Genomic DNA, 24,125 nt, shown 5'->3' on the forward strand with positions numbered 1-24,125 from the left:
ATCATGAGAATAAGAGCTTCAGACATAAAAGTAACATTAAGGAAGAGGAGTCCCTGCCCCGAGGAGCTTACAGTCTAATTGGTAGGTAGTGAGAACGTACAGAGACAGTAGGAGGGAGTTCTGGTAAGTGGTCTGCAGGGGGCCAAGCTTTATGTATCATGTGTCCAGAATATCCAGGTATGTCGGTGTAGTTGCGTGTCTGTTTGTTTCCCCAAGAAGAATTGAGGTGCCCAGTTTGCTGGTTTTTGGTATTGTGATACAGTGTACAAATTGTAAAACCAAATAAAAATGGAAGTTAAAAAAAAAAAAAGAAATCTCCGGTGAAGGTGCAATTCTATAAAACTGACTCTTCGGAATATTTTCCAGCCCTGTATACATACAGTATATATATATATATATATATGTGTGTGTGTGTGTGTATATATGTATATACTGTACACCTATTTTTTCGTGTTTATTTTTTGAGATGACGTTTAAGTCTCATCACATTTGGGTAAAGGTTTTATTATTTTTTCACTAAACGTGTAGTGTGTCTGGGATGGTCGGGTGTCACTCATATCCGTACAGTGACACGTCCTGCTTTATCGGGGCAATGCCAGCAATATCCTACGTGTGGGCTTCTGTTAAATAAATCAGTCCTGTAGTATTAGATAATACCCATTACATTTTTTTAAAATTCAGCTCTTATTGCCATTTTTACTACATTTTTCAACACTGAGCGTCCTGTGATTTCTGTAGCAGGATTAGCCACTTCCCCAGCGGTGCAAGATCTTTGCCACACGTTCCTGTTTGTGATACTTTGTTGCTAATGTTCCCAGCAGTTTGAGCTGCAACAATAATTGTAACAATAGATAATGTTACCATAGTAATATCAGGATACATTGTAGCTGCTGAGTTACACTGACTGAAGGATTAACTGAATGTCGGCCGTTAGTAAACCCGGGGAAACAAGATCTTTGCCGATCGATCACAGGAGAACGAATCAATCGGCAGCTTAGGCAATTATTTTACAATAAAGATAATCAAAGGCGGCGTGTATGAAAATTAAACAAAAATATGTTTTCCCTTTCTTTAAGTGCGCAAATACTGTACTGCCTCTTCTAATAGACGATAACTGCATGAGGCCTGAGTACACACACACACACACACACACACACACACACACACACACACACACACACACACACACACACACACACACACACACACAACCAGTCACTGGAAATAATGAATTGTGTCCCTAAAATAATATTTAAGTGACATAATTCCCGGTGTCGGCTCCTTGTGACCTTGGGCAAGTCACTTTATCTCCCTGTGCCTCAGGCACCAAAACATAGATTGTAAGCTCCACGGGGCAGGGACCTGTGCCTGCAAAATGTCTCTGTAACGCGCTGCGTATAACTAGCAGCGCTATACAAGAACACGCTATTATTATTATTATAATAAATAACCCTATATATAAATACTGTTTACACAAAGGACTATATCGTGTGTTATATGTTGATCTTGTTTTTTTGGAAATGATATTCTGTACATTCGGAGATCTCGCTGTTGATGTTTGCGCGTTATAACATGCGATGGGATTGCCTGACGGACATCTTGTTTTTTTGGATATTCCGTACATTCAGAGATGTCGCTGTTGATGTTTGCGCGTTATAACATGCTGCCTGACGGAGATATACAGCACACACTGAAAACAGACATGTACAGGTTATTATGTACTGTTTCTATTATTCCATCATGTCACAGACCAGGGGTGCTAAACGCCAGTCCTCAAGAATATCCCTGCTTCAGCACAGGTAGCTCAATCATTCCCTGCTTCAGCACAGGTAGCTCAATCATTCCCTGCTTCAGCACAGGTAGCTCAATCGTTCCCTGCTTCAGCACAGGTGGCTCAATCAGTTTCAGCCTCAGCACTGGTGGCTCAATCATTCCCTGCTTCAGCACTGGTGGCTCAATCATTCCCTGCTTCAGCACTGGTGGCTCAATCATTCCCTGCTTCAGCACTGGTGGCTCAATCATTCCCTGCTTCAGCACTGGTGGCTCAATCATTCCCTGCTTCAGCACTGGTGGCTCAATCATTCCCTGCTTCAGCACTGGTGGCTCAATCATTCCCTGCTGTAGCAGTGGTGGCTCAATCATTCCCTGCTTCAGCAGAGGTGGCTCAATCAGTCTCAGCCTCAGCACAGGTGGCTCAATCAGATTGAGGCCCCCCCCCCCCCCCCCTGTGCTGAAGCAGGGATACCCTGAATACCTGGCCTGCGGGACCGGAGCTGCGCCCCCTGTGATAGACGCTGGAATTGTTGCACAGGTACAGCCGGAAAATGTGACGATCGGTAAAGAAAGAAATGATCATTTTGTTAAGGTGTGTATATACAGTATATATATATATACACACAAGATTCCTAACTCTGAATACAAAGTATAAAGTGCACATCACACGTTTTAATGACACACCAGCCTGTCCTTTCACTGAGACATTTAGCACATACACACACAGACACACACACAACTAATAAATACACAACACAAACAAGGGCACACAAGAAGTGTCCCCACACAGTCTCCCTTCACGTGACTCTTTATTTCTTTTAAGGCATGAAGTATTATAAATCACATCCTTGCAGATTGTATATATCTCATAAGGGGAACGGGTGTTAAAATGTGTGCAGGTACATATCAATGCTGACGCGCGTTGGTCATTAAACAGTTAATAGTTATGCGCCATGCGGCAGTAAGTATTGGTTTTGCCCTATCGTAATGTGACAGGTTTTTTTTTTCAATAAAGTTATCTTGAAAAGTAACTTGTAATTGGGACCCGCCCACTTTGTGAGCCAACCAGCAGTCAGATGTATGAGGTAGGAGGGGAATACAGGAAGCTCCACCTTGGGAGCCTGAAGCAGCCATGTTGCTTGTGGCAGGAAGCTGAAACCGAGAGACAGACTACTTTTCTTTCCAGTTACTACTGAAATTAGGGGGGTGCTTTATATTCAGGGTCGCCCTATAATCGGGCAAATACGTTAATCCAGTTTCTAGTACAGAGCAACATTGATTGGCATTGTGGCTATGCAGGCCCCCATTGAGAGGGCCTAGGGAGCCAAAGAGACAACCAATGAATTTATGGTTGCTATGTAGATTTGTTTGTTCTTCATATCACCATTTTGTTACAATGTTAATTTCATGTTTTAAACCCCCTATTAGCCACATCTGTCTCATCAGGCCCGATACTTAAGAGGGGGCTGGTAGTCGGGGTGGGTGTTGCCCCAGGGAGGGTGGTTAGGCCTCCCGGGAGGGATGGTAGAAGTTAACTCCTTGATTACCTTATTGGTAAGTAAAGCAATGGGGGTAGGTAGTATAGTGTAGTTACATGAATCTTAACCATTTTTAGCCCTTTGTGATCAGCTAGTCATGGTTTCCATGACCCATATGGATACTATGGGGGTTCATATTTTCTGTTGTTTATCAAAAGTAATACTTTATCATCTATTTTAGGTTGGTTTAGCTTATCTTGCCTATGTACAGTGTATAACGGGCAGTATATTAGCCTTGTCAGGCCTATGTGTGTAATGGTCAACGCCAGCCTGGAGTAGATTAAAAAAGTTCGTTATCTCTAGTGTTAATAAATATCGGAATTTGATGAAGGGCATTAATACCAAAAATGCAGTTTTATGTCTATTTTTTACGGGTCCGATAAAAAGTGCGCTAGTTTTGCCGGTGCAATGCTGCTGTATCGCACGATAAAAATAAACGGGTGATTATACCACATTTTTAGGTTACTGCAGTTTGATGTATCTGGGACTGAGAGATGCAGAACATGGGGAGAGAGACTGCGGGGAGAGAGACTGCGGGAAGAGAGCGTGAGGGAAGAGAGACTGCGGGGAGAGAGACTGCGGGGAGAGAGACTGCGGGGAGAGAGACTGCAGGGAGAGAGCGTGAGGGAAGAGAGACATGTCGTGGAGAGAGAGAAAGATTAAGGAGTAATACATAATGGAGAGACGAGAAGAGACAGAGAGAGGCAGGCTGGGAAGAGACAGAGAGAGAGGGGAAGGCTGGGAAGAGACAGAGAGAGAGGGGAAGGCTGGGAAGAGACAGACCGAGAGGGGAAGGCTGGGAAGAGACAGATAGAGAGAAGCAGGCTGGGAAGAGACAGAGAGAGAGGGGAAGGCTGGGAAGAGAGAGAGAGGGAGGCTGGGAAGAGACAGACAGACAGAGAAGGAGGCTGGGAAGAGACAGAGAGAAGCAGGCTGGGAAGAGACAGAGAGAGAAGCAGGCTGGGAAGAGACAGAGAGAGAAGCAGGCTGGGAAGAGACAGAGATAGAAGCAGGCTGGGAAGAGACAGAGAGAGAGGGAGGCTGGGAAGAGACAGAGAGAGAGGGAGGCTGGGAAGAGACAGACCGAGAGGGGAAGGCTGGGAAGAGACAGACCGAGAGAAGCAGGCTGGGAAGAGACAGAGAGAGAGGGGAAGGCTGGGAAGAGACAGAGAGAGGGAGGCTGGGAAGAGACAGACAGACAGAGAAGGAGGCTGGGAAGAGACAGACCGAGAGGGGAAGGCTGGGAAGAGACAGAGGGAGGGAGGCTGGGAAGAGACAGAGAGAGAGGGAGGCTGGGAAGAGACAGATAGAGAGAAGCAGGCTGGGAAGAGACAGAGAGAGAAGCAGGCTGGGAAGAGACAGACCGAGAGGGAAAGGCTGGGAAGAGACAGACCGAGAGAAGCAGGCTGGGAAGAGACAGAGAGAGAGGGGAAGGCTGGGAAGAGACAGAGAGAGGGAGGCTGGGAAGAGACAGACAGACAGAGAAGGAGGCTGGGAAGAGACAGACCGAGAAGGAAAGGCTGGGAAGAGACAGAGGGAGGGAGGCTGGGAAGAGACAGAGAGAGAGGGAGGCTGGGAAGAGACAGATAGAGAGAAGCAGGCTGGGAAGAGACAGACCGAGAGGGGAAGGCTGGGAAGAGACAGATATAGAAAGAGACAGGCTGGGAAGAGACAGAGAGGGAGACAGGCCGGGAGAGACAGACATAGAAAGAGACAGGCAGAGACGGGGGTAGGCTGGAGAGAGACACACTCTACACGTACACACGTACACACGTACACACACCGCACACCCTTGTGCATGCACTTCTGCCATGTACAGTAATGTGACAGCTGCCTCTGCATTCCTGGGCCCTCAGCTGTTCCAGAACAGATAACTGAGTCAGAAATAACCCGGGTGTGGGAGGGGGGGACACAGAGCTGGGATAGGGGGGGACACAGAGCTGGGATAGGGGGGGGGGGAAGGGCTTCATCTGCACTACTCACACTCAGCTCTCTGTGCGTCTCAGGTGGGTCTCCCTTTATCTGTCTCTCTCTTTATCTTTCTGTCTCTCTCTCTACCTCTGCCTGTCTCTCTTTATCTCTGCCTGTCTCTCTCTACGTCTGCCTGTCTCTCTCTACCTCTGTCTGTCTCTCTTTATCTTTCTGTCTCTCTCTCTACCTCTGCCTGTCTCTCTTTATCTCTGCCTGTCTCTCTCTACCTCTGCCTGTCTCTCTCTACCTCTGCCTGTCTCTCTCTACCTCTGCCTGTCTCTTTATCTTTCTGTCTCTCTCTACCTCTGCCTGTCTCTCTCTACCTCTGCCTGTCTCTCGCTCTTTCCCTCTCTCTTTACTGTTGGGTCTCTCTCATTCTCTGTGTGTCTCAGTCTCTGCGTTACTTTCTGCGTTTCTCAGTCTCTGCGCGCCTCAGTCTCTGCGCGTCTCAGTCTCTGCGTGTCCCAGTCTCTGCGTGTCTCAGTCTCTGCGTGCCTCAGTCTCTGCGTGCCTCAGTCTCTGCGTGCCTCAGTCTCTGCGTGTCCCAGTCTCTGCGTGTCTCAGTCTCTGCGTGCCTCAGTCTCTGCGTGCCTCAGTCTCTGCGCGCCTCAGTCTCTGCGCGGCTCAGTCTCTGCGTGCCTCAGTCTCTGCGCGCCTCAGTCTCTGTGTGTCCCAGTCTCTGCGTTACTTTCTGCGTCTCTCTCTCTCTGTCCCATTTTGAGGGTTATTCACGAAGACCGTTACCTTTAAACGCTGGATAGGGTGTTTTACCCACAATGCACCTTACTGAATAACACCATTTGTGTTTCTCTTCTCTCTGCTGCATAGCTCTCTCACTCACTCTCACTCTCTCACTCTGCTGCATAGCTCTCTCTCACTCTCTCACTCACTCTCACTCTGCTGCATAGCTCTCTCTCTCACTCTCTCTCACTCTGCTGCATAGCTCTCTCTCACTCTCTCACTCACTCTCACTCTGCTGCATAGCTCTCTCTCTCACTCTCTCTCTCTCTCTCACTCTGCTGCATAGCTCTCTCACTCTCTCTGCTGCATAGCTCTCTCTCTGCTGCATAGCTCTCTCTCTCACTCTCTCACTCTGCTGCATAGCTCTCTCTCTCACTCTCTCTCTCTCACTCTGCTGCATAGCTCGCTCTCTCTCTCACTCTCACTCTCACTCTGCTGCATAGCTCTCTCTCACTCTCACTCTCACTCTGCTGCATAGCTCTCTCTCTCACTCTCTCTGCTGCATAGCTCTCTCTCTCACTCTCACTCTCTCTCTGCTGCATAGCTCTCTCTCTCACTCTCTCTGCTGCATAGCTCTCTCTCTCACTCTCTCTGCTGCATAGCTCTCTCTAACTCTCTCTCACTCTGCTGCATAGCTCTCTCTCACTCTGCTGCATAGCTCTCTCTCTCACTCTCTCACTCTCTCACTCTGCTGCATAGCTCTCTCTCTCACTCTCTTACTCTCTCTGTTCCATACTGTATCTCACTCTCAAACTCTCTATTACTCTCACTCTCTGCTGCATAGCTCACTCTCTCAAACTCCCTCTCTCTCTCTGTTCCATACTGTATCTCACTCTCTCAGACTCTCTCTCTCTCTCACTCTCTCACTCTCTCTGTTCCATACTGTATCTCACTCTGACTTTCTATCACTCTCTCAAACTCTCTCAGTTCCATATCTCGCTCTCTCAAACTCTCTCTCACTCTCTCTGTTCCATATCTCGCTCTCCCAAACTCTCACTCTCTCTGTTCCATATCTCGCTCTCTCAAACTCTCTCTGTTCCATACTGTATCTCACTCTCTCAGACTCTGTCCCACTCTCTGCTGCATAGCTCTCTCTCTCTCACTCTCTCTTTCCATATCTCGCTCTCTCAGACTCTCTATCACTCTCGCTCTCTCTGTTCCATATCTCGCGCTCTCAGACTCTCTATCACTCTCGCTCTCTCTGTTCCATATCTCGCTCTCTCAGACTCTCTATCACTCTCGCTCTCTCTGTTCCATATCTCGCTCTCTCAGACTCTCTATCACTCTCGCTCTCTCTGTTCCATATCTCGCGCTCTCAGACTCTCTATCACTCTCGCTCTCTCTGTTCCATATCTCGCGCTCTCAGACTCTCTATCACTCTCGCTCTCTCTGTTCCATATCTCGCTCTCTCAGACTCTCTATCACTCTCGCTCTCTCTGTTCCATATCTCGCTCTCTCAGACTCTCTATCACTCTCGCTCTCTCTGTTCCATATCTCGCGCTCTCAGACTCTCTATCACTCTCGCTCTCTCTGTTCCATATCTCGCTCTCTCAGACTCTCTATCACTCTCGCTCTCTCTGTTCCATATCTCGCTCTCTCAGACTCTATCACTCTCGCTCTCTCTGTTCCATATCTCGCTCTCTCAGACTCTCTATCACTCTTGCTCTCTCTGTTCCATATCTCGCTCTCTCAGACTCTCTATCACTCTCGCTCTCTCTGTTCCATATCTCGCTCTCTCAGACTCTCTATCACTCTCGCTCTCTCTGTTCCATATCTCGCTCTCTCAGACTCTCTATCACTCTCGCTCTCTCTGTTCCATATCCCACTCTCTGACTCTCTATCACTCTCGCTCTCTCTGTTCCATATCTCGCTCTCTCAGACTCTCTATCACTCTCGCTCTCTCTGTTCCATATCCCACTCTCTGACTCTCTATCACTCTCACTCTCTCTGTTCCATATCTCGCTCTCTCAGACTCTCTATCACTCTCGCACTCTCTGTTCCATATCTCGCGCTCTCAGACTCTCTATCACTCTCGCTCTCTCTGTTCCATATCTCGCTCTCTCAGACTCTCTATCACTCTCGCTCTCTCTGTTCCATATCTCGCTCTCTCAGACTCTCTATCACTCTCGCTCTCTCTGTTCCATATCTCGCTCTCTCAGACTCTCTATCACTCTCGCTCTCTCTGTTCCATATCTCGCTCTCTCAGACTCTCTATCACTCTCGCTCTCTCTGTTCCATATCTCTCGCTCTCAGACTCTCTATCACTCTCGCTCTCTCTGTTCCATATCTCGCTCTCTCACTCTCTATCACTCTCTCTCTCTCTGTTCCATATCTCGCTCTCTCAGACTCTCTATCACTCTCGCTCTCTCTGTTCCATATCTCGCGCTCTCAGACTCTCTATCACTCTCGCTCTCTCTGTTCCATATCTCGCTCTCTCAGACTCTCTATCACTCTCGCTCTCTCTGTTCCATATCTCTCGCTCTCAGACTCTCTATCACTCTCGCTCTCTCAGACTATCACTCTCGCTCTCTCTGTTCCATATCTCGCTCTCTCAGACTCTCTATCACTCTCGCTCTCTCTGTTCCATATCTCTCGCTCTCAGACTCTCTATCACTCTCGCTCTCTCAGACTCTCTATCACTCTCGCTCTCTCAGACTCTCTATCACTCTCGCTCTCTCTGTTCCATATCTCGCTCTCTCAGACTCTCTATCACTCTCGCTCTCTCTGTTCCATATCTCGCTCTCTCAGACTCTCTATCACTCTCGCTCTCTCTGTTCCATATCTCGCTCTCTCAGACTATCACTCTCGCTCTCTCTGTTCCATATCTCGCTCTCTCAGACTATCACTCTCGCTCTCTCTGTTCCATATCTCGCTCTCTCAGACTCTCTATCACTCTCGCTCTCTCTGTTCCATATCTCGCTCTCTCAGACTCTCTATCACTCTCGCTCTCTCTGTTCCATATCTCGCTCTCTCAGACTCTCTATCACTCTCGCTCTCTCTGTTCCATATCTCGCTCTCTCAGACTCTCTATCACTCTCGCTCTCTCTGTTCCATATCTCGCTCTCTCAGACTCTCTATCACTCTCGCTCTCTCTGTTCCATATCTCGCTCTCTCAGACTCTCTATCACTCTCGCTCTCTCTGTTCCATATCTCGCTCTCTCAGACTCTCTATCACTCTCGCTCTCTCTGTTCCATATCTCGCTCTCTCAGACTCTCTATCACTCTCGCTCTCTCTGTTCCATATCTCGCTCTCTCAGACTCTCTATCACTCTCGCTCTCTCAGACTCTCTATCACTCTCGCTCTCTCAGACTCTCTATCACTCTCGCTCTCTCTGTTCCATATCTCGCGCTCTCAGACTCTCTATCACTCTCGCTCTCTCTGTTCCATATCTCGCTCTCTCAGACTCTCTATCACTCTCGCTCTCTCTGTTCCATATCTCGCTCTCTCAGACTCTCTCTCACTCTTTCTCTCTTCTGTCTGTGAATTGTTTGTGTGAATCTTTGTAACCGGTTGCAGCTAATGCATCTCGCTCTGCCGCTGACTGTCAGTGTGACCTTGAGCACAGTCACTATCTGCCCCCTTAGTATCTCAGCCTGACCCGCTGGCTGCTGTCTCAGGACCTTGGGGAGAATCACTTTCCGTCCCCCCCCATACCTCAGTGTAACCCAACTTCTTCTCACAGGTGTACGGTTCCGGGTTTGTCTTGACGGCCCATTAGAACCACAAAGACTTTGCTAGTTCCCTGGCTGTCCCTATCTGTGTCGTTATCTCAGAAGGTCATGGAACATGGGCCGTGGTGACTCGGGTCAACTCCATGTATCTCTGTTGTAGTATGTCCACTCCGGTCTGCTTCTCTCCTTTCCCATATCGGCCTTCCTGCTATCTGGCGCTCTCTCTCCCTGGCGCTCTCTCTCCCTGGCGCTCTCTCTCTCTGTGCCTGTGTGTGTCTCTCTCTCTTGTGTGTCTCTCTGCGTCGTGTCTCTGTGTTTGTCTCTCTCTTTCTGTGTCTCTCTCTGCATCGTGTCTCTCTGTGTGTCTCACTCGTCCCTCTTTTCTTTTCCTTCTCTCTCTGTGAGTGGCTGCGTGGCGGGGGTGGCGGTGGCTGCGTGGCGGGGGTGATGGTGGCTGCGGAGGGCGGGGGTGGCGGTGGCTGCGGAGAGGGAGTTGTGGTGGCTCTCCCTCTCTCTCCCCTTCCCCTCTCACCCCTGTGTCACCTTACCCTCTCCCTCTCTCCCTGTCTCTCCCCTTACCCTCTCACCCCTGTGTCACCTTACCATCTCCCTCTCTCCCTCTCTCCCCTTCCCCTCTCACCCCTGTGTCACCTTACCCTCTCCCTCTCTCCCTGTCTCTCCCCTTACCCTCTCACTCTCTCCCTATCTCTCCCCTTACCCTCTCACCCCTGTGTCACCTTACCCTCTCCCTCTCTCTCCCCTTACCCTCTCACCCCTGTGTCACCTTACTCTCTCCCTCTCTCCCTCTCTCTCCCCTTACCCTCTCACCCCTGTGTCACCTTACCCTCTCCCTCTCTCCCTGTCTCTCCCCTTACCCTCTCCCTCTCTCCCTGTCTCTCCCCTTACCCTCTCACCCGTGTCACCTTACCCTCTCCCTCTCTCCCTCTCTCTCCCCTTACCCTCTCACCCCTGTGTCACCTTACCCTCTCCCTCTCTCCCTCTCTCTCCCCTTACCCTCTCACCCCTGTGTCACCTTACCCTCTCCCTGTCTCTCCCCTTACCCTCTCCCTCTCTCCCTGTCTCTCCCCTTACCCTCTCCCTCTCTCCCTGTCTCTCCCCTTACCCTCTCCCTCTCTCCCTGTCTCCCCCCTTACCCTCTCCCTCTCTCCCTGTCTCTCCCCTTACCCTCTCCCTCTCTCCCTGTCTCTCCCCTTACCCTCTCACCCTCTCTGGCCTGTCAGGGCCTTTGCTGCTATTCTATTTAAAGAATAAACGCCACACCCGCACTTCTAGGGACACATACAGGCACGGCTGCGCTGGTTTAATGGAGCAACGCTCTGCAGACCTGCCTCCGGCAGGGATCTGGTTAAAAGTGGCAATGCTCTGCGGGCTACATTAACCCCCCAGCAGGAACAAGAACCCATTGCTCTGTGAGCGTGCCAGGTGTTCCCAGCTGCACGGTGCAATGCTCTGCAGGCTACATTAACCCCCCAGCAGGAACAAGAACCCATTGCTCTGTGAGCGTGCTAGGTGTTCCCAGCTGCACGGTGCAATGCTCTGCTGCGCTCTAATGTGGAGAGAGGGTTTACAGACTATTGCTGAATTCATGTATCTCTAGCAGGGAGTGATACTCTGCAGGAGAAGGTAAAGAAGTGATGCTCTGCAGGAGGATAGATATTAAGAGAGTGATGCTCTGCAGGCTCTTCCATTAACTCCTTGTTTTCCTCTCTGTCCCACCCCCCAGCATGTCGAAGCCTCAGCTGCTGCAGTGCATGCACCAGGACCTCACGTGTCCCCTGTGCCTGGAACTCTTCCAATCTCCCGTCACCCCTGAGTGTGGTCACACCTTTTGCCAGGGCTGCCTGACTGGGGCCCCCAAGGGCCAGGACCAGAATGGGGCCACACTTTGCCCCACCTGCCAGGCCCCCTCCTGCCCCGAGAACCTCCACATCAACCGTCAGCTTGAGCACCTAGTGCAGAGCTTCAAGAAGGTCCCACAGGGTCACTGCCTGGAACATCTGGACCCACTGAGTGTCTTCTGTGAGCAGGACAAAGAGCTGATATGTGGGGTGTGCGCCTCACTGGGCAAACACAGGGGACACAACATCATTAAGGCCTCCGAGGCTCACAGCAAGCTGAAGGTAACACAACGGGAGCCGTCCCAACTCAACACAACCCTGTCACTCAATACAAATCCACACAACTTAATATAACACAACGGGAGCCGTCCCAACTCAACACAACCCTGTCACTCAATACAAATCCACACAACTTAATATAACACAACGGGAGCCTTCCCAACTCAACACAACCCTGTCACTCAATACAAATCCACACAACTTAATGTAACACAATGGGAGCCGTCCCAACTCAACACAACCCTGTCACTCAAAACAAATCCACACAACTTAATGTAACACAACGGGAGCCTTCCCAACTCAACACAACCCTGTCACTCAATACAAATCCACACAACTTAATATAACACAATGGGAGCCGTCCCAACTCAACACAACCCTGTCACTCAAAACAAATCCACACAACTTAATGTAACACAACGGGAGCCTTCCCAACTCAACACAACCCTGTCACTCAATACAAATCCACACAACTTAATATAACACAATGGGAGCCGTCCCAACTCAACACAACCCTGTCACTCAATACAAATCCACACAACTTAATATAACACAACGGGAGCCGTCCCAACTCAACACAACCCTGTCACTCAAAACAAATCCACACAACTTAATATAACACAATGGGAGCCGTCCCAACTCAACACAACCCTGTCACTCAAAACAAATCCACACAACTTAATATAACACAACTGGAGCCTTCCCAACTCAACACAACCCTGTCACTCAATACAAATCCACACAACTTAATATAACACAATGGGAGCCGTCTCAACTCAACACAACCCTGTCACTCAATACAAATCCACACAACTTAATATAACACAATGGGAGCCGTCCCAACTCAACACAACCCTGTCACTCAAAACAAATCCACACAACTTAATATAATACAACGGGAGCCTTCCCAACTCAACACAATCCTGTCACTCAATACAAATCCACACAACTTAATGTAACACAACGGGAGCCGTCCCAACTCAACACAACCCTGTCACTCAATACAAATCCACACAACTTAATATAACTCTACATGACTCTGGATCGCGCAATACAAATTAACACAACTCAATATAACACAATACAACTCTGTATTACTCAAAACAAATCAACATCTATCAACGTAAGTCACTGTAACTCAACAATGCTCCACATTTATCAACACAACAGCATCAAGGCCTCAGCGATATGAAGGTGACAGAAATGGAGCCATCACAGCTCTGTAGTGTTCAACACATATTCACACAACACATAACACATATTCAAACAACACATATTCACACAACACATATTCACACAACACATATTCACACAACACATAACACATACTGTACAGTAACACATAATTCAATGCTTAAAACGTGATTACTCTGTGTAATCCAATAAAACTCAAGATAACTCAACGCAACTCCATGCGAGTCAATGCAACTCCATGCGAGTCAATGCAACTCCATGCGAGTCAACGCAACTCCATGCGAGTCAACGCAACTCACTGCGAGTCAACGCAACTCACTGCGAGTCAACACAACTCCCTGCGAGTCAATGCAACTCCATGCGAGTCAATGCAACTCCATGCGAGTCAATGCAACTCCATGCGAGTCAATGCAACTCACTGCGACTCAATGCAACTCACTGCGACTCAATGCAACGCTGAATCACTTAACATACTCTAATATTCGCCAATACAACTGTACATCTGTACCACAGCTACGCCCATCTCTCTTTCTCCGTCTTTGTCTCTTTCATTCTCTTTCTCCCATCTTTCATCCCCTCACAGAGGCAACTCCCCCAGCAGCAGGTCCTCCTACAGGAAGCTCGTTTGAGGAAGGAGAAGACTGTTGCTCTGCTGGACAGACAAGTGGCTGAGGTGCAGGTGAGTGAGAAACCCATCTGCTCCTCTCCAAGCAGCCTCTTTTCTCTAAGCCCCTCATGTCTCTCTCTTACCTCGCTTCAATACCTCTCCCAACACTCCCATATCTGAAAGCGACTCCTGCCCCATCAGAGGCATGTTCCATCTACACCACACTTCCACCTCCCATCTATAGCTATCCAAACATCTACCCCACCTTCCCACCTCCCTGAGCAACACTCTGCAGACTCATGGTGTTGTGTATCAATGTATATCTGTAACAGTTTGTGGTGGAGCGATACTCTTCAGGCTTCCTGTGCTCTCCCCTCACAGGACACGGTGTCCCGGTTTAAGGTCAGTGTGAAGGAGCAGCTGTACATCATGCGTACGTACCTGGACGTGATGGAGGCCTCGCTAGGCCGGGAGGCAGAGAAAGCCGAGCGCGAGGCCAGCACGGCTCTGCTCGGGGAGAGGAAGAGCATGGCCCATTATCTGGAGCAGCTCCGGCAGATGGAGGGCGTGCTAGGAGACGTAGAGGGGCAGGAGCAAACCGAATTTCTCAGGGTGAGGGGCAAAAGAAGGGGGTCAGAGGTCATTCAGGGTCTGAAACTTTGACACAGATGAGCAGATAGAGAAATACATAGATCATTCTTCCAAGTCCTTACTTTGTACCTCTCTTTTTCCTTTCCAGAAATACTGCGTGGTGGTGTCCAGGTAACCCAGCTCCTGATCTGACTATCCCCTGTGGGTCTACAGATATTGTCCTGCCCCACAACCCAGAACTGAGCAACACCCTTCTGCTCCTGTGCTGACCCCCCACCTGCACTACTCCACAACCCTTCCCTACAGCTCCCTCTGCCGATCCTGTTTGTCTCTCTGTGGTTAAGTCTGTACTGCTGTCATTAACAGGCTGAACAAGATTTTAGGGGAGTCCCCTCCCCCCGGGCGCCTCGATATCCAGCTCCCTATTATATCTGATGAGTTCAAGTTCCAAGTTTGGAGGAAAATGTTCAGAGCGCTGATGCCAGGTGAGACTTGGAGCGATGGCTCAGGTGCCCAGCTCACCCTCTGTCTCTAGATCCTACCTAGTCTTCTTCTGCTGTAGCTTGGCCTCTGGGACAATACACTTCACTCTCTGTAACTTAAGTAGAGTAACGAGAGATGGCTCAGTCTCTCCGGCCTAGTCAATAAGCAGTAAAGCCACTTCCCAGCGCTGAGGTCAGCTCCATGCAAATGAATGGTACTAAAGTATTGTTCAGTGTGGGGCAACACAGCTTGTTGAATCAGGCCGCTCAGAGAGGGGTAATCCATGGGAAGTGAGAGATGGCTCAGTCTCCTCTTCACGTTAGGGTCTTCAGTAGGGGTGAATGGTTAACTGGATTTGTGTTGCTCCTCTGTCTGGAAAGTTTATCAGTTTGTAGGACCAGAAGATAGCTCAGTCTCTGTGCCCGTTCTTGCTCAATCTCCCACACTTAAGATGGGGGTAACTTCAGGGGGTGAGAGTTAGTTCAGCCTTTCATACCTCTGCCTCTGTAACGGTTCAAGTCACTTTCTCTTGTATGACATAACTCAGTTTTCCTGGTGACTCTGTAATGGGTCAAGACTCTTTCTAGAGTGATAGATAGCTAAGTCTTTCCTCCCTGTGCCTCTTACCCACAGCATTGGATCACCTCCACGTGGTGAAAGATAGCTCAGTCCTTGTGCCCATCATGCCCCTATCTTGGTTGGTTCATTCTTAGGTGTTAGAGGTAGCTAAGCTCACTCTGTCCCTCTCTCTCCTATGCTGCTTCCAAGCCCTGGAGAACCTCACCCTCGATCCGGACACGGCCCAGCAGAACCTGGTGGTCTCCTCAGACGGCAGATCAGTGGAGTGCTCTGACCACAAGCAGCCCGTGTCCGATGAGCCCACTCGATTTGACAAGAGCAACTGCCTGGTGACCAAAGAAAGCTTTGCAGAAGGGGAGCACTATTGGGAGGTTCTAGTGGAGGACAAGCCACGGTGGTCCCTGGGCATCATTTCTGAGACCGCCAACCGCAAGGGCAAGCTCCATGCCAGCCCCTCCAATGGCTTTTGGATCTTGGGCTGCAGGGATGGGAAGGTGTACGAGGCCCACGCCGAGCAGAAGGAGCCACGTATCCTCCGTGTGGATGTCCGGCCAGAGAAGATCGGAGTCTACCTCAGCTTCTCGGATGGGGTGGTGTCCTTCTTCGACGCAGACGACGAAGACAACGTGAAACTCCTCTACACTTTTCACGAGCGCTTCTCCGGCAAGCTCTACCCATTCTTCGACGTCTGCTGGCATGACAAGGGAAAGAATGCCCAGCCCTTGAGGGTGTACTGCCAATCAGCCGGGCAGTCATAGGCCCCAAAGGTCTCTGGGGGATGAAAATGGTAGGATGGTGGGAAAAGAAGGGGCATCAGTAATGGTTCATTCTTTGTTTGGGTGGGAATTTGTTACCCCCCAGGGGAAAATGAACACGCTGCAGTATAAATCAGTACTGAGTGTGATTTACGGTATAAAGATGGGGTTACCAACGTTACCAAATAACAGAATTCCCAATAGCACCAACTTTCACCGGGGTGTTAAAATTCCTTTAGCTACATTCTGCCCATACCCGCCTTTCCCAGGGGATAACACCCTACCTTCAGCATGGCCATTGTGCTTGTTTTCTCTATAATCGCCCCTAGTTACCGTGCTACGTCCCCACATCCCAGCACTAGAGGAGCGATCAGCCCCATCCATTGGTTATTACAATGCGGTGACGTCATACTGATGCTCTGGAGCAGGGGGGCTCAACTCCTGCCCTCAAGTTTTTAAGGATTTAAGGATAGCCCTGCTTCAGCACAGGTGGCTTGCTTCAGCACAGATGGCTTAGTCAGTCCCTACTTCAGCACAGGTGGCTTAGTCAGTCCCTGCTTCAGCACAGGCGGATCAATCAGTGGCTCAGTCTTCGACCTGAGCCACAGATTGAGCCACCTGTGCTGAAGCTGGGATGTCCTCAAAACCTGACCTGTTGAGGACTGGGGTTGAGCACCCCTGCTCTGTAGAACCTTTGTGCAGCTGCTCGGGATCGCTATATAGTGCAACATGTTTCTTTTGATGGAGACAGCCCCGCCTTCCCTGTTGGTGTTGGGGGCTGGGAGTTCTGTGATGCATTAAAGGACTTATTGTGTTTTATGATCCGCTTCCTACGCCATTACAATAAATGAGGTCACCAGTGTCTTGGTGTTCACTGTTTCATTTGGGGACTGGAGGGACGTGCTTACACTGAGATGTCCCCAAGACATAGATTCCTTATAAGGGGGGTGTTCTTATAACAGGGGATCCCCCCCATAGGAGGGGGGCACATCAAGGGGTGAGGAGATGTTCTTATAAGGTGGGTGTTCTTATAGCAGGGGATCCCCCCATAGGAAGGGGCACGTCAGGGCTGTGAGGAGATGTTCTTATACGGGGGTTGTTCCTATAACGGGGATCCCCCCATAGGAAGGTGCACGTCGGGCTGTGAGGAGCTGTTCTTACATGGGGGGAGTTCCTATAACGGGGATCCCCCCATAGGAAGGTGCACGTCGGGCTGTGAGGAGCTGTTCTTACATGGGGGGTGTTCCTATAACGGGGATCTCCCCATAGGAAGGGGCACGTCGGTGCTGTGAGGAGCTGTTCTTACATGGGGGGTGTTCCTATAACGGGGATCCCCCCATAGGTAGGGGCACGTCGGGCTGTGAGGAGCTGTTCTTATACGGGGGGTGTTCCTATAACGGGGTTCCCCCCATAGGAAGGGGCACGTCGGGGCTGTGAGGTGCTGTTCTTATACGGGGGGTGTTCCTATAACGGGGATCCCCCCATAGAAAGGTGCACGTCGGGCTGTGAGGAGCTGTTCTTATACGGGGGGTGTTCCTATAACGGGGTTCCCCCCATAGGAAGGGGCACGTCGGGGCTGTGAGGTGCTGTTCTTATACGGGGGGTGTTCCTATAACGGGGATCCCCCCATAGGAAGGTGCACGTCGGGCTGTGAGGAGCTGTTCTTACATGGGGGGTGTTCCTATAACGGGGATCTCCCCATAGGAAGGGGCACGTCGGGCTGTGAGGAGCTGTTCTTATACGGGGGGTGTTCCTATAACGGGGTTCCCCCCATAGGAAGGGGCACGTCGGGGCTGTGAGGTGCTGTTCTTATACGGGGGGTGTTCCTATAATGGGGATCCCCCCATAGGAAGGTGCACGTCGGGCTGTGAGGAGCTGTTCTTATAGAGAGGGTTTCTGTGGGGTGTGACTCCCCGTGTCCCTGTGCCCCCGGCCTGTGACTCGTACAACAAGCTCGCGACTCAGAATGAAACTGAAAGCTGAAAATCTCTCATCGCCAACACAGAAAAACATACAACATACAACATACAACATACAACATACAACATACAACATACAACACAATAACAGCCTGGCAACTAGAGCAAAACAACAACTTCAGAGGTTGGGTTACTAGCTGAAATGACCCTCTCGGGAGGGAATGTAACCCCTTCACTGCCACACACCTCACATCTTTGTCCGTGTCCCTCCTTCCCATCTTTCTACATTTATCCTCCTGGGTCCAAATATCCCCTCCCCTTCGTCCTCTGTCCTCCCCTCTCTTCCCCTCTCCTCCCCTCTCCTCCTCTGCCCTCCTCTGCCCTCCTCTGTCCTCCCCTCTCTTCCCCTCTCCTCCTCTGCCCTCCCCTCTCCTTCTCTGTCCTCCCCTCTCCTCCTCTGTCCTCCCCTCTACCCCCCTCCCCTCCTCTGTCCTCCCCTCTACCCCCCCCCCTCCTCTGTCCTCCCCTCTCCTCCCCTCCCCTCTCCTCCTCTGTCCTCCCCTCTCCTCCTCTGTCCTCCCCTCTCCTCCCCTCCCCTCTCCTCCTCTGTCCTCCCCTCTCCTCCCCTCCCCTCTCCTCTGTCCTGTCCTCCCCTCTCCTCCTCTGTCCTCCCCTCTCCTCCTCTGTCCTCCCCTCTCCTCTGTCCCCCTCTGTCCCCCCCTCTCCTCCTCTGTCCTCTCCTCTCCTCCCCCCCCTCCCCTCCTCTGTCCTCCCCTCTACCCCCCCCCCTCCTCTGTCCTCCCCTCTCCTCCCCTCCCCTCTCCTCCTCTGTCCTCCCCTCTCCTCCTCTGTCCTCCCCTCTCCTCCCCTCCCCTCTCCTCCTCTGTCCTCCCCTCTCCTCCCCTCCCCTCTCCTCTGTCCTGTCCTCCCCTCTCCTCCTCTGTCCTCCCCTCTCCTCCTCTGTCCTCCCCTCTCCTCCTCTGTCCTCCCCTCTCCTCCTCTGTCCTCCCCTCTCCTCCCCTGTCCTCCTCTGTCCTCCTCTGTCCTCCCCTCTCCTCCTCTGTCCTCCCCTCTCCTCCCCTCTCTTCCTCTATCCTCCTCTGTCCTCCCCTCTCCTCCTCTGTCCTCCCCTCTCCTCATCTGTCCTCCCCTCTCCTCCTCTGTCCTCCCCTCTCCTCCTCTGCCCTCCTCTGCCCTCCTCTGTCCTCCCCTCTCTTCCCCTCTCCTCCTCTGCCCTCCCCTCTCCTTCTCTGTCCTCCCCTCTCCTCCTCTGTCCTCCCCTCTACCCCCCTCCCCTCCTCTGTCCTCCCCTCTACCCCCCCCCCCTCCTCTGTCCTCCCCTCTCCTCCCCTCCCCTCTCCTCCTCTGTCCTCCCCTCTCCTCCTCTGTCCTCCCCTCTCCTCCCCTCCCCTCTCCTCCTCTGTCCTCCCCTCTCCTCCCCTCCCCTCTCCTCTGTCCTGTCCTCCCCTCTCCTCCTCTGTCCTCCCCTCTCCTCCTCTGTCCTCCCCTCTCCTCTGTCCCCCTCTGTCCCCCCCTCTCCTCCTCTGTCCTCTCCTCTCCTCTGTCCTCCCCTCTCCTCCTCTGTCCTCCCCTCTCCTCCTCTGTCCTCCCCTCTCCTCCTCTGTCCTCCCCTCTCCTCCCCTGTCCTCCTCTGTCCTCCTCTGTCCTCCCCTCTCCTCCTCTGTCCTCCCCTCTCCTCCCCTCTCTTCCTCTATCCTCCTCTGTCCTCCCCTCTCCTCCTCTGTCCTCCCCTCTCCTCATCTGTCCTCCCCTCTCCTCCTCTGTCCTCCCCTCTTCCCTCCCCTCTCCTCCTCTGTCCTCCCCTCTCCTCCTCTGTCCTCCCCTCTCCTCCTCTGTCCTCCCCTCTGTCCCCCTCTGTCCCCCCCTCTCCTCCTCTGTCCTCCCCTCTCCGCCTCTGTCCTCCTGTCCTCCCCTCTCCTCCTCCTCTGTCCTCCCCTCTCCTCATCTGTCCTCCCCTCTCCTCCTCTGTCCTCCCCTCCCCTCTCCTCCTCTGTCCTCCCCTCTGCTCTCCTCCTCCCCTCCTCTGTCCTCCCCTCTCCTCCTCTGTCCTCCCCTCTCCTCCTCTGTCCTCCCCTCTCCTCCTCTGTCCTCCCCTCTCCTCATCTGTCCTCCCCTCTCCTCCTCTGTCCTCCCCTCTCCTCCTCTGTCCTCCCCTCTCCTCCTCTGTCCTCCCCTCTCCTCCTCTGTCCTCCTCTATCCTCTCCTCTCCTCCTCTGTCCTCCCCTCTCCTTCTCTGTCCCACCCTCACCTTCTCTGTCCCCCCCTCACCTTCTCTGTCCCCCCCTCACCTTCTCTGTCCCCCCTCACCTTCTCTGTCCCCCCCACTCCTCCTCTGTCCCCCCCTCTCCTCCTCTGTCCCCTCCTCTGTCCTCCTCCTCCTCTGTCCTCCCCTCTCCTCATCTGTCCTCCCCTCTCCTCCTCTGTCCTCCCCTCCCCTCTCCTCCTCTGTCCTCCCCTCTGCTCTCCTCCTCCCCTCCTCTGTCCTCCCCTCTCCTCCTCTGTCCTCCCCTCCTCCTCCTCTGTCCTCCCCTCTCCTCCTCTGTCCTCCCCTCTCCTCATCTGTCCTCCCCTCTCCTCCTCTGTCCTCCCCTCTCCTCCTCTGTCCTCCCCTCTCCTCCTCTGTCCTCCCCTCTCCTCCTCTGTCCTCCTCTATCCTCTCCTCTCCTCCTCTGTCCTCCCCTCTCCTTCTCTGTCCCACCCTCACCTTCTCTGTCCCCCCCTCACCTTCTCTGTCCCCCCTCACCTTCTCTGTCCCCCCTCACCTTCTCTGTCCCCCCCACTCCTCCTCTGTCCCCCCCTCTCCTCCTCTGTCCCCCCTCTCCTCCTCTGTCCTCCCTTCTCCTCTTCTATCCACCTCTGTCCTCCCCTCTCCTCCTCTGTCCCCCCCTCTCCTCCTCTGCCCCCCCTCTCCTCCTCTGCCCCCCCTCTCCTCCTCTGTCCTCCCTTCTCCTCTTCTATCATCCTCTGTCCTCCCCTCTCCTCCTCTGTCCCCCCTCTCCTCCTCTGTCCCCCCTCTCCTCCTCTGTCCCCCCCTCTCCTCCTCTGTCCCCCCTCTCCTCCTCTGTCCTCCCTTCTCCTCTTCTATCCTCCTCTGTCCTCCCCTCTCCTCCTCTGTCCCCCCCTCTCCTCCCCTTTCATCCTCTGTCCTCCCCTCTCTTATCCTCCTGTCCTCCTCTGTCCTCCCCTATCCTCATCTGTCCTCCCTCTCCTCTCCTCCTATGTCCTTCCCTCTCATCCTCTGTCCTCCCCTCTCCTCCTCTGTCCTGTCCTCCCCTCCTCTGTCCTCCTCTGTCGTCCCCTCTCCTCCTCTATCCTCCCCTCTCCTCCTCTGTCCTGTCCTCCCCTCCTCTGTCCTGTCCTCCCCTCCTCTGTCCTCCCCTCTCCTTCTCTGTCTTCCTCTCCTCCTCTGTCCTCCTCTGTCTTCCTCCCCTCTCCTCCTCTGTCCTCCTCTGTCTTCCTCCCCTCTCCTCTCCTCCTCTGTCCTACTCTGTCTTCCTCTGTCTTCCTCTCCTCTCCTCTCCTCCTCTGTCCTCCTCTGTCTTCCTCCCCTCTCCTCTCCTCCTTTGTCCTCCCCTCTCCTCCAGATCAGAACCAATTCTAATACCATCCCAGCCCCTGTAACTAGTTTTAAATACCTGGGCATATGGTTTTACTCAAAATTTGAGATGCGCATTGATACCCCGACATCCAAAACCTGCGCTAAACTAGGGGTACTTTATAGCAGGGGAGCGCAAACTTTTAGTGCTGCGCCCCGTCTCCCTCGGCTCTCGCGCGTCCCCCCCACCTACCTTCATCCGCGTCAGATGACGCTGCGTTGCCATGGCGACACGTCACAGCCGGCTGAATCCCGGTAAGTAAACAGTTGCAGACGCCTCACGCGATCCCCGGGATTTCATTTAAATGCCTGGAGGAAAAGCGTGGGGCCTCTGCAACTGCCCGCGCCCCCCCCCCCCCCAGCACAATCTACCGCCCCCCAGCAAAATCTACCGCCCCCCCAGCAAAATCTACCGCTCCCCACTTTGTTCACCGCTGCTTTATAGGAACAAATCCTCCCTAAGTCTGCTGGTCAGAAAGCGTATCGCACAGCAGATGCTAATGCCAATTATTGACTATGGAGACATAGTACAGTATATGGCTCGGCTCCTCAAACCCACCTTAGCAAACTTGACACCCTCTACAATTCAATTTGTCGTTTCGTTCTCCAATGCAACTACAACACACATCACTGCGAAATGCTCAAAGAACTAGATTGGTCATCACTCGAGTCTAGGCGCAAAGTTCACCTTTCCTGTCTTGCCTTCTAATACTTTCTGGGCAAACTACCCATCTATCTGAACAAGCTCCTCACCCCTACCACATGCAGCACCTATCACCTGAGATCAGACTCCAAAAGACTGTTCATGGTTCAGCAAAGTATCCGGACGTTCCTCCTTCTCTTACCGTGCACCCCAAAACTGGAACAACCTACCGGGGACTCTCACAGCCGCCACCAGTTTAAGTTCTTTCATAGCTAAGGCTGTCTCACATTTTAATCCGGTCTGTAACTGTTACATACGGATATAATATATACTATATCTCACTGTACATACAATGTCCTGTATATAATGTATACCCTGCTCACTTATGCCCCCTCGCTATCCACCTTAAGACACACCTGCTTAAAGAAGCATTTGAGTAGCACTGGATAATCCTGGACACATGACACATAAACCTTGGCCCCCTGCAGACGCACTTACCAGAACTCCCTCCTACTGTCTCTGTACGTTCTCCCTACCTACCAATTAGATTGTAAGCTCCTCGGAGCAGGGACTCCTCTTCCTTAATGTTACTTTTACAGTATGTCTGAAGCACTTATTCCCATGATCTGTTATTTATATTATTTGTTATTTATATGACATGTATTACTGCTGTGAAGCGCTGTGTACATTAATGGCGCTATATAAATAAAGACATACAATACAATACAATACAACTGTGTATTATTATAACGCTGTGCCCAGGACACACATGAAAACGAGAGGTGACTGTCACTGTATCACGTCCTGGTAACACATTTTATAAATAGAATAAACACTAGACGAGTGTTCACCCCCAGCCCCCCCCCCCCCCCCCCCAGTCCCTTCCCCCCCCCCCCCCCCCCCCCCCCCCCCCCAGTGGTTATTATGTCACTATATTCAGACTCACATCTGTACAAGAAATGCACTTTGTTTCAGGAAATTACACGGGTCGTCTGCCTAGTGACAGGTGATGCTTGGGCAGATGCTGAATTCTGATTGGCCGGTGCAGTTCGCATATATAAGGCTGAGCCCTGAGCTCCTCCGGAGCAGAATCCCTGACGCTGGGGACAGACGCAGCGCCGCCTCCTCCTCCGCCGCTGCCTGCTACCCGGGATAATGCTGCGTGTGCTGGGCACCCTGTGCCTCCTCCTGTGCCTCGCCGCCGCCGATTACAGTAAGATACTGTCCCTCACCGGGGCTCTCTATCTCTCTTCCTGCTCTCCCTCCCCTCCTCTATCTTCTATCTCTCCATCTCTCTTCCTGCTCTCCCTCCCCTCCTCTATCTTCTCTCTCTCCATCTCTCTTCCTGCTCTCCCTCCCCTCCTCTATCTTCTCTCTCTCCATCTCTCTTCCTTCTCTCCCTCCCCTCCGCTATCTTCTCTCTATCTCTCTTCTCTCACTCTTACTATCCCTCTCACTATCTCTCCCTCTCTCTTTCACTTTCTCTCTCTTCTCTCTCTCTCCCCTCCTCTATCTTCTCTCTCTCTTCCTTCTCTCTCTCCCCTCCTCTATCTTCTCTCTATCACTCTTACTATCCCTCTCACTATCTCTCCCTCTCTCTTTCACTTTCTCTCTCTTCTCTCTCTCCCCTCCTCTATCTTCTCTCTCCCCTCCTCTATCTTCTCTCTCTCTCTCACTTTCTCTCTCTTCTCTCTCTCCCCTCCTCTATCTTCTCTCTCCCCTCCTCTATCTTCTCTCTCCCCTCCTCTATCTTCTCTCTCCCCTCCTCTATCTTCTCTCTCTCTCTCTCTCTCTGTCTCTCTCTCTCTCTCTCTCTGTCTCTCTCTCTCTCTCTCTCACCTCCTCTATCTTCTCTCTCTCTCTCTCTCTCTCTCTCTCTCTCTCTCTCTCTCTCTCCCTTTCACT

General features: G+C 51.9%; 1 protein-coding gene across 2 annotated transcripts; it reads left to right on the top strand.

Annotated features, from left to right (window-relative positions):
- Positions 1-5,250: 5,250 nt before the first annotated feature.
- On the top strand, positions 5,251-16,904 carry TRIM72 (tripartite motif containing 72). Of its 2 annotated transcripts, none has more exons than XM_075583175.1 (7): positions 5,251-5,317; positions 11,440-11,836; positions 13,611-13,706; positions 14,016-14,246; positions 14,374-14,396; positions 14,592-14,710; positions 15,477-16,904. In XM_075583175.1, exons 2-7 carry the CDS (start codon positions 11,441-11,443, stop codon positions 16,043-16,045), a joined length of 1,434 nt encoding a protein of 477 aa, XP_075439290.1. In that variant the 5' UTR covers positions 5,251-5,317; position 11,440; the 3' UTR covers positions 16,046-16,904. The 2 variants fall into 2 exon arrangements, with proteins under 2 accessions (XP_075439290.1, XP_075439291.1); XM_075583176.1 differs by lacking the exon at positions 5,251-5,317 and adding an exon at positions 11,208-11,339.
- The last annotated feature ends 7,221 nt before the right edge of the window (positions 16,905-24,125 follow it).

Source organism: Ascaphus truei, unplaced genomic scaffold (assembly GCF_040206685.1).
Source record: "Ascaphus truei isolate aAscTru1 unplaced genomic scaffold, aAscTru1.hap1 HAP1_SCAFFOLD_295, whole genome shotgun sequence".
In the NCBI taxonomy this organism is placed as follows: Eukaryota; Metazoa; Chordata; class Amphibia; order Anura; family Ascaphidae; genus Ascaphus; species Ascaphus truei.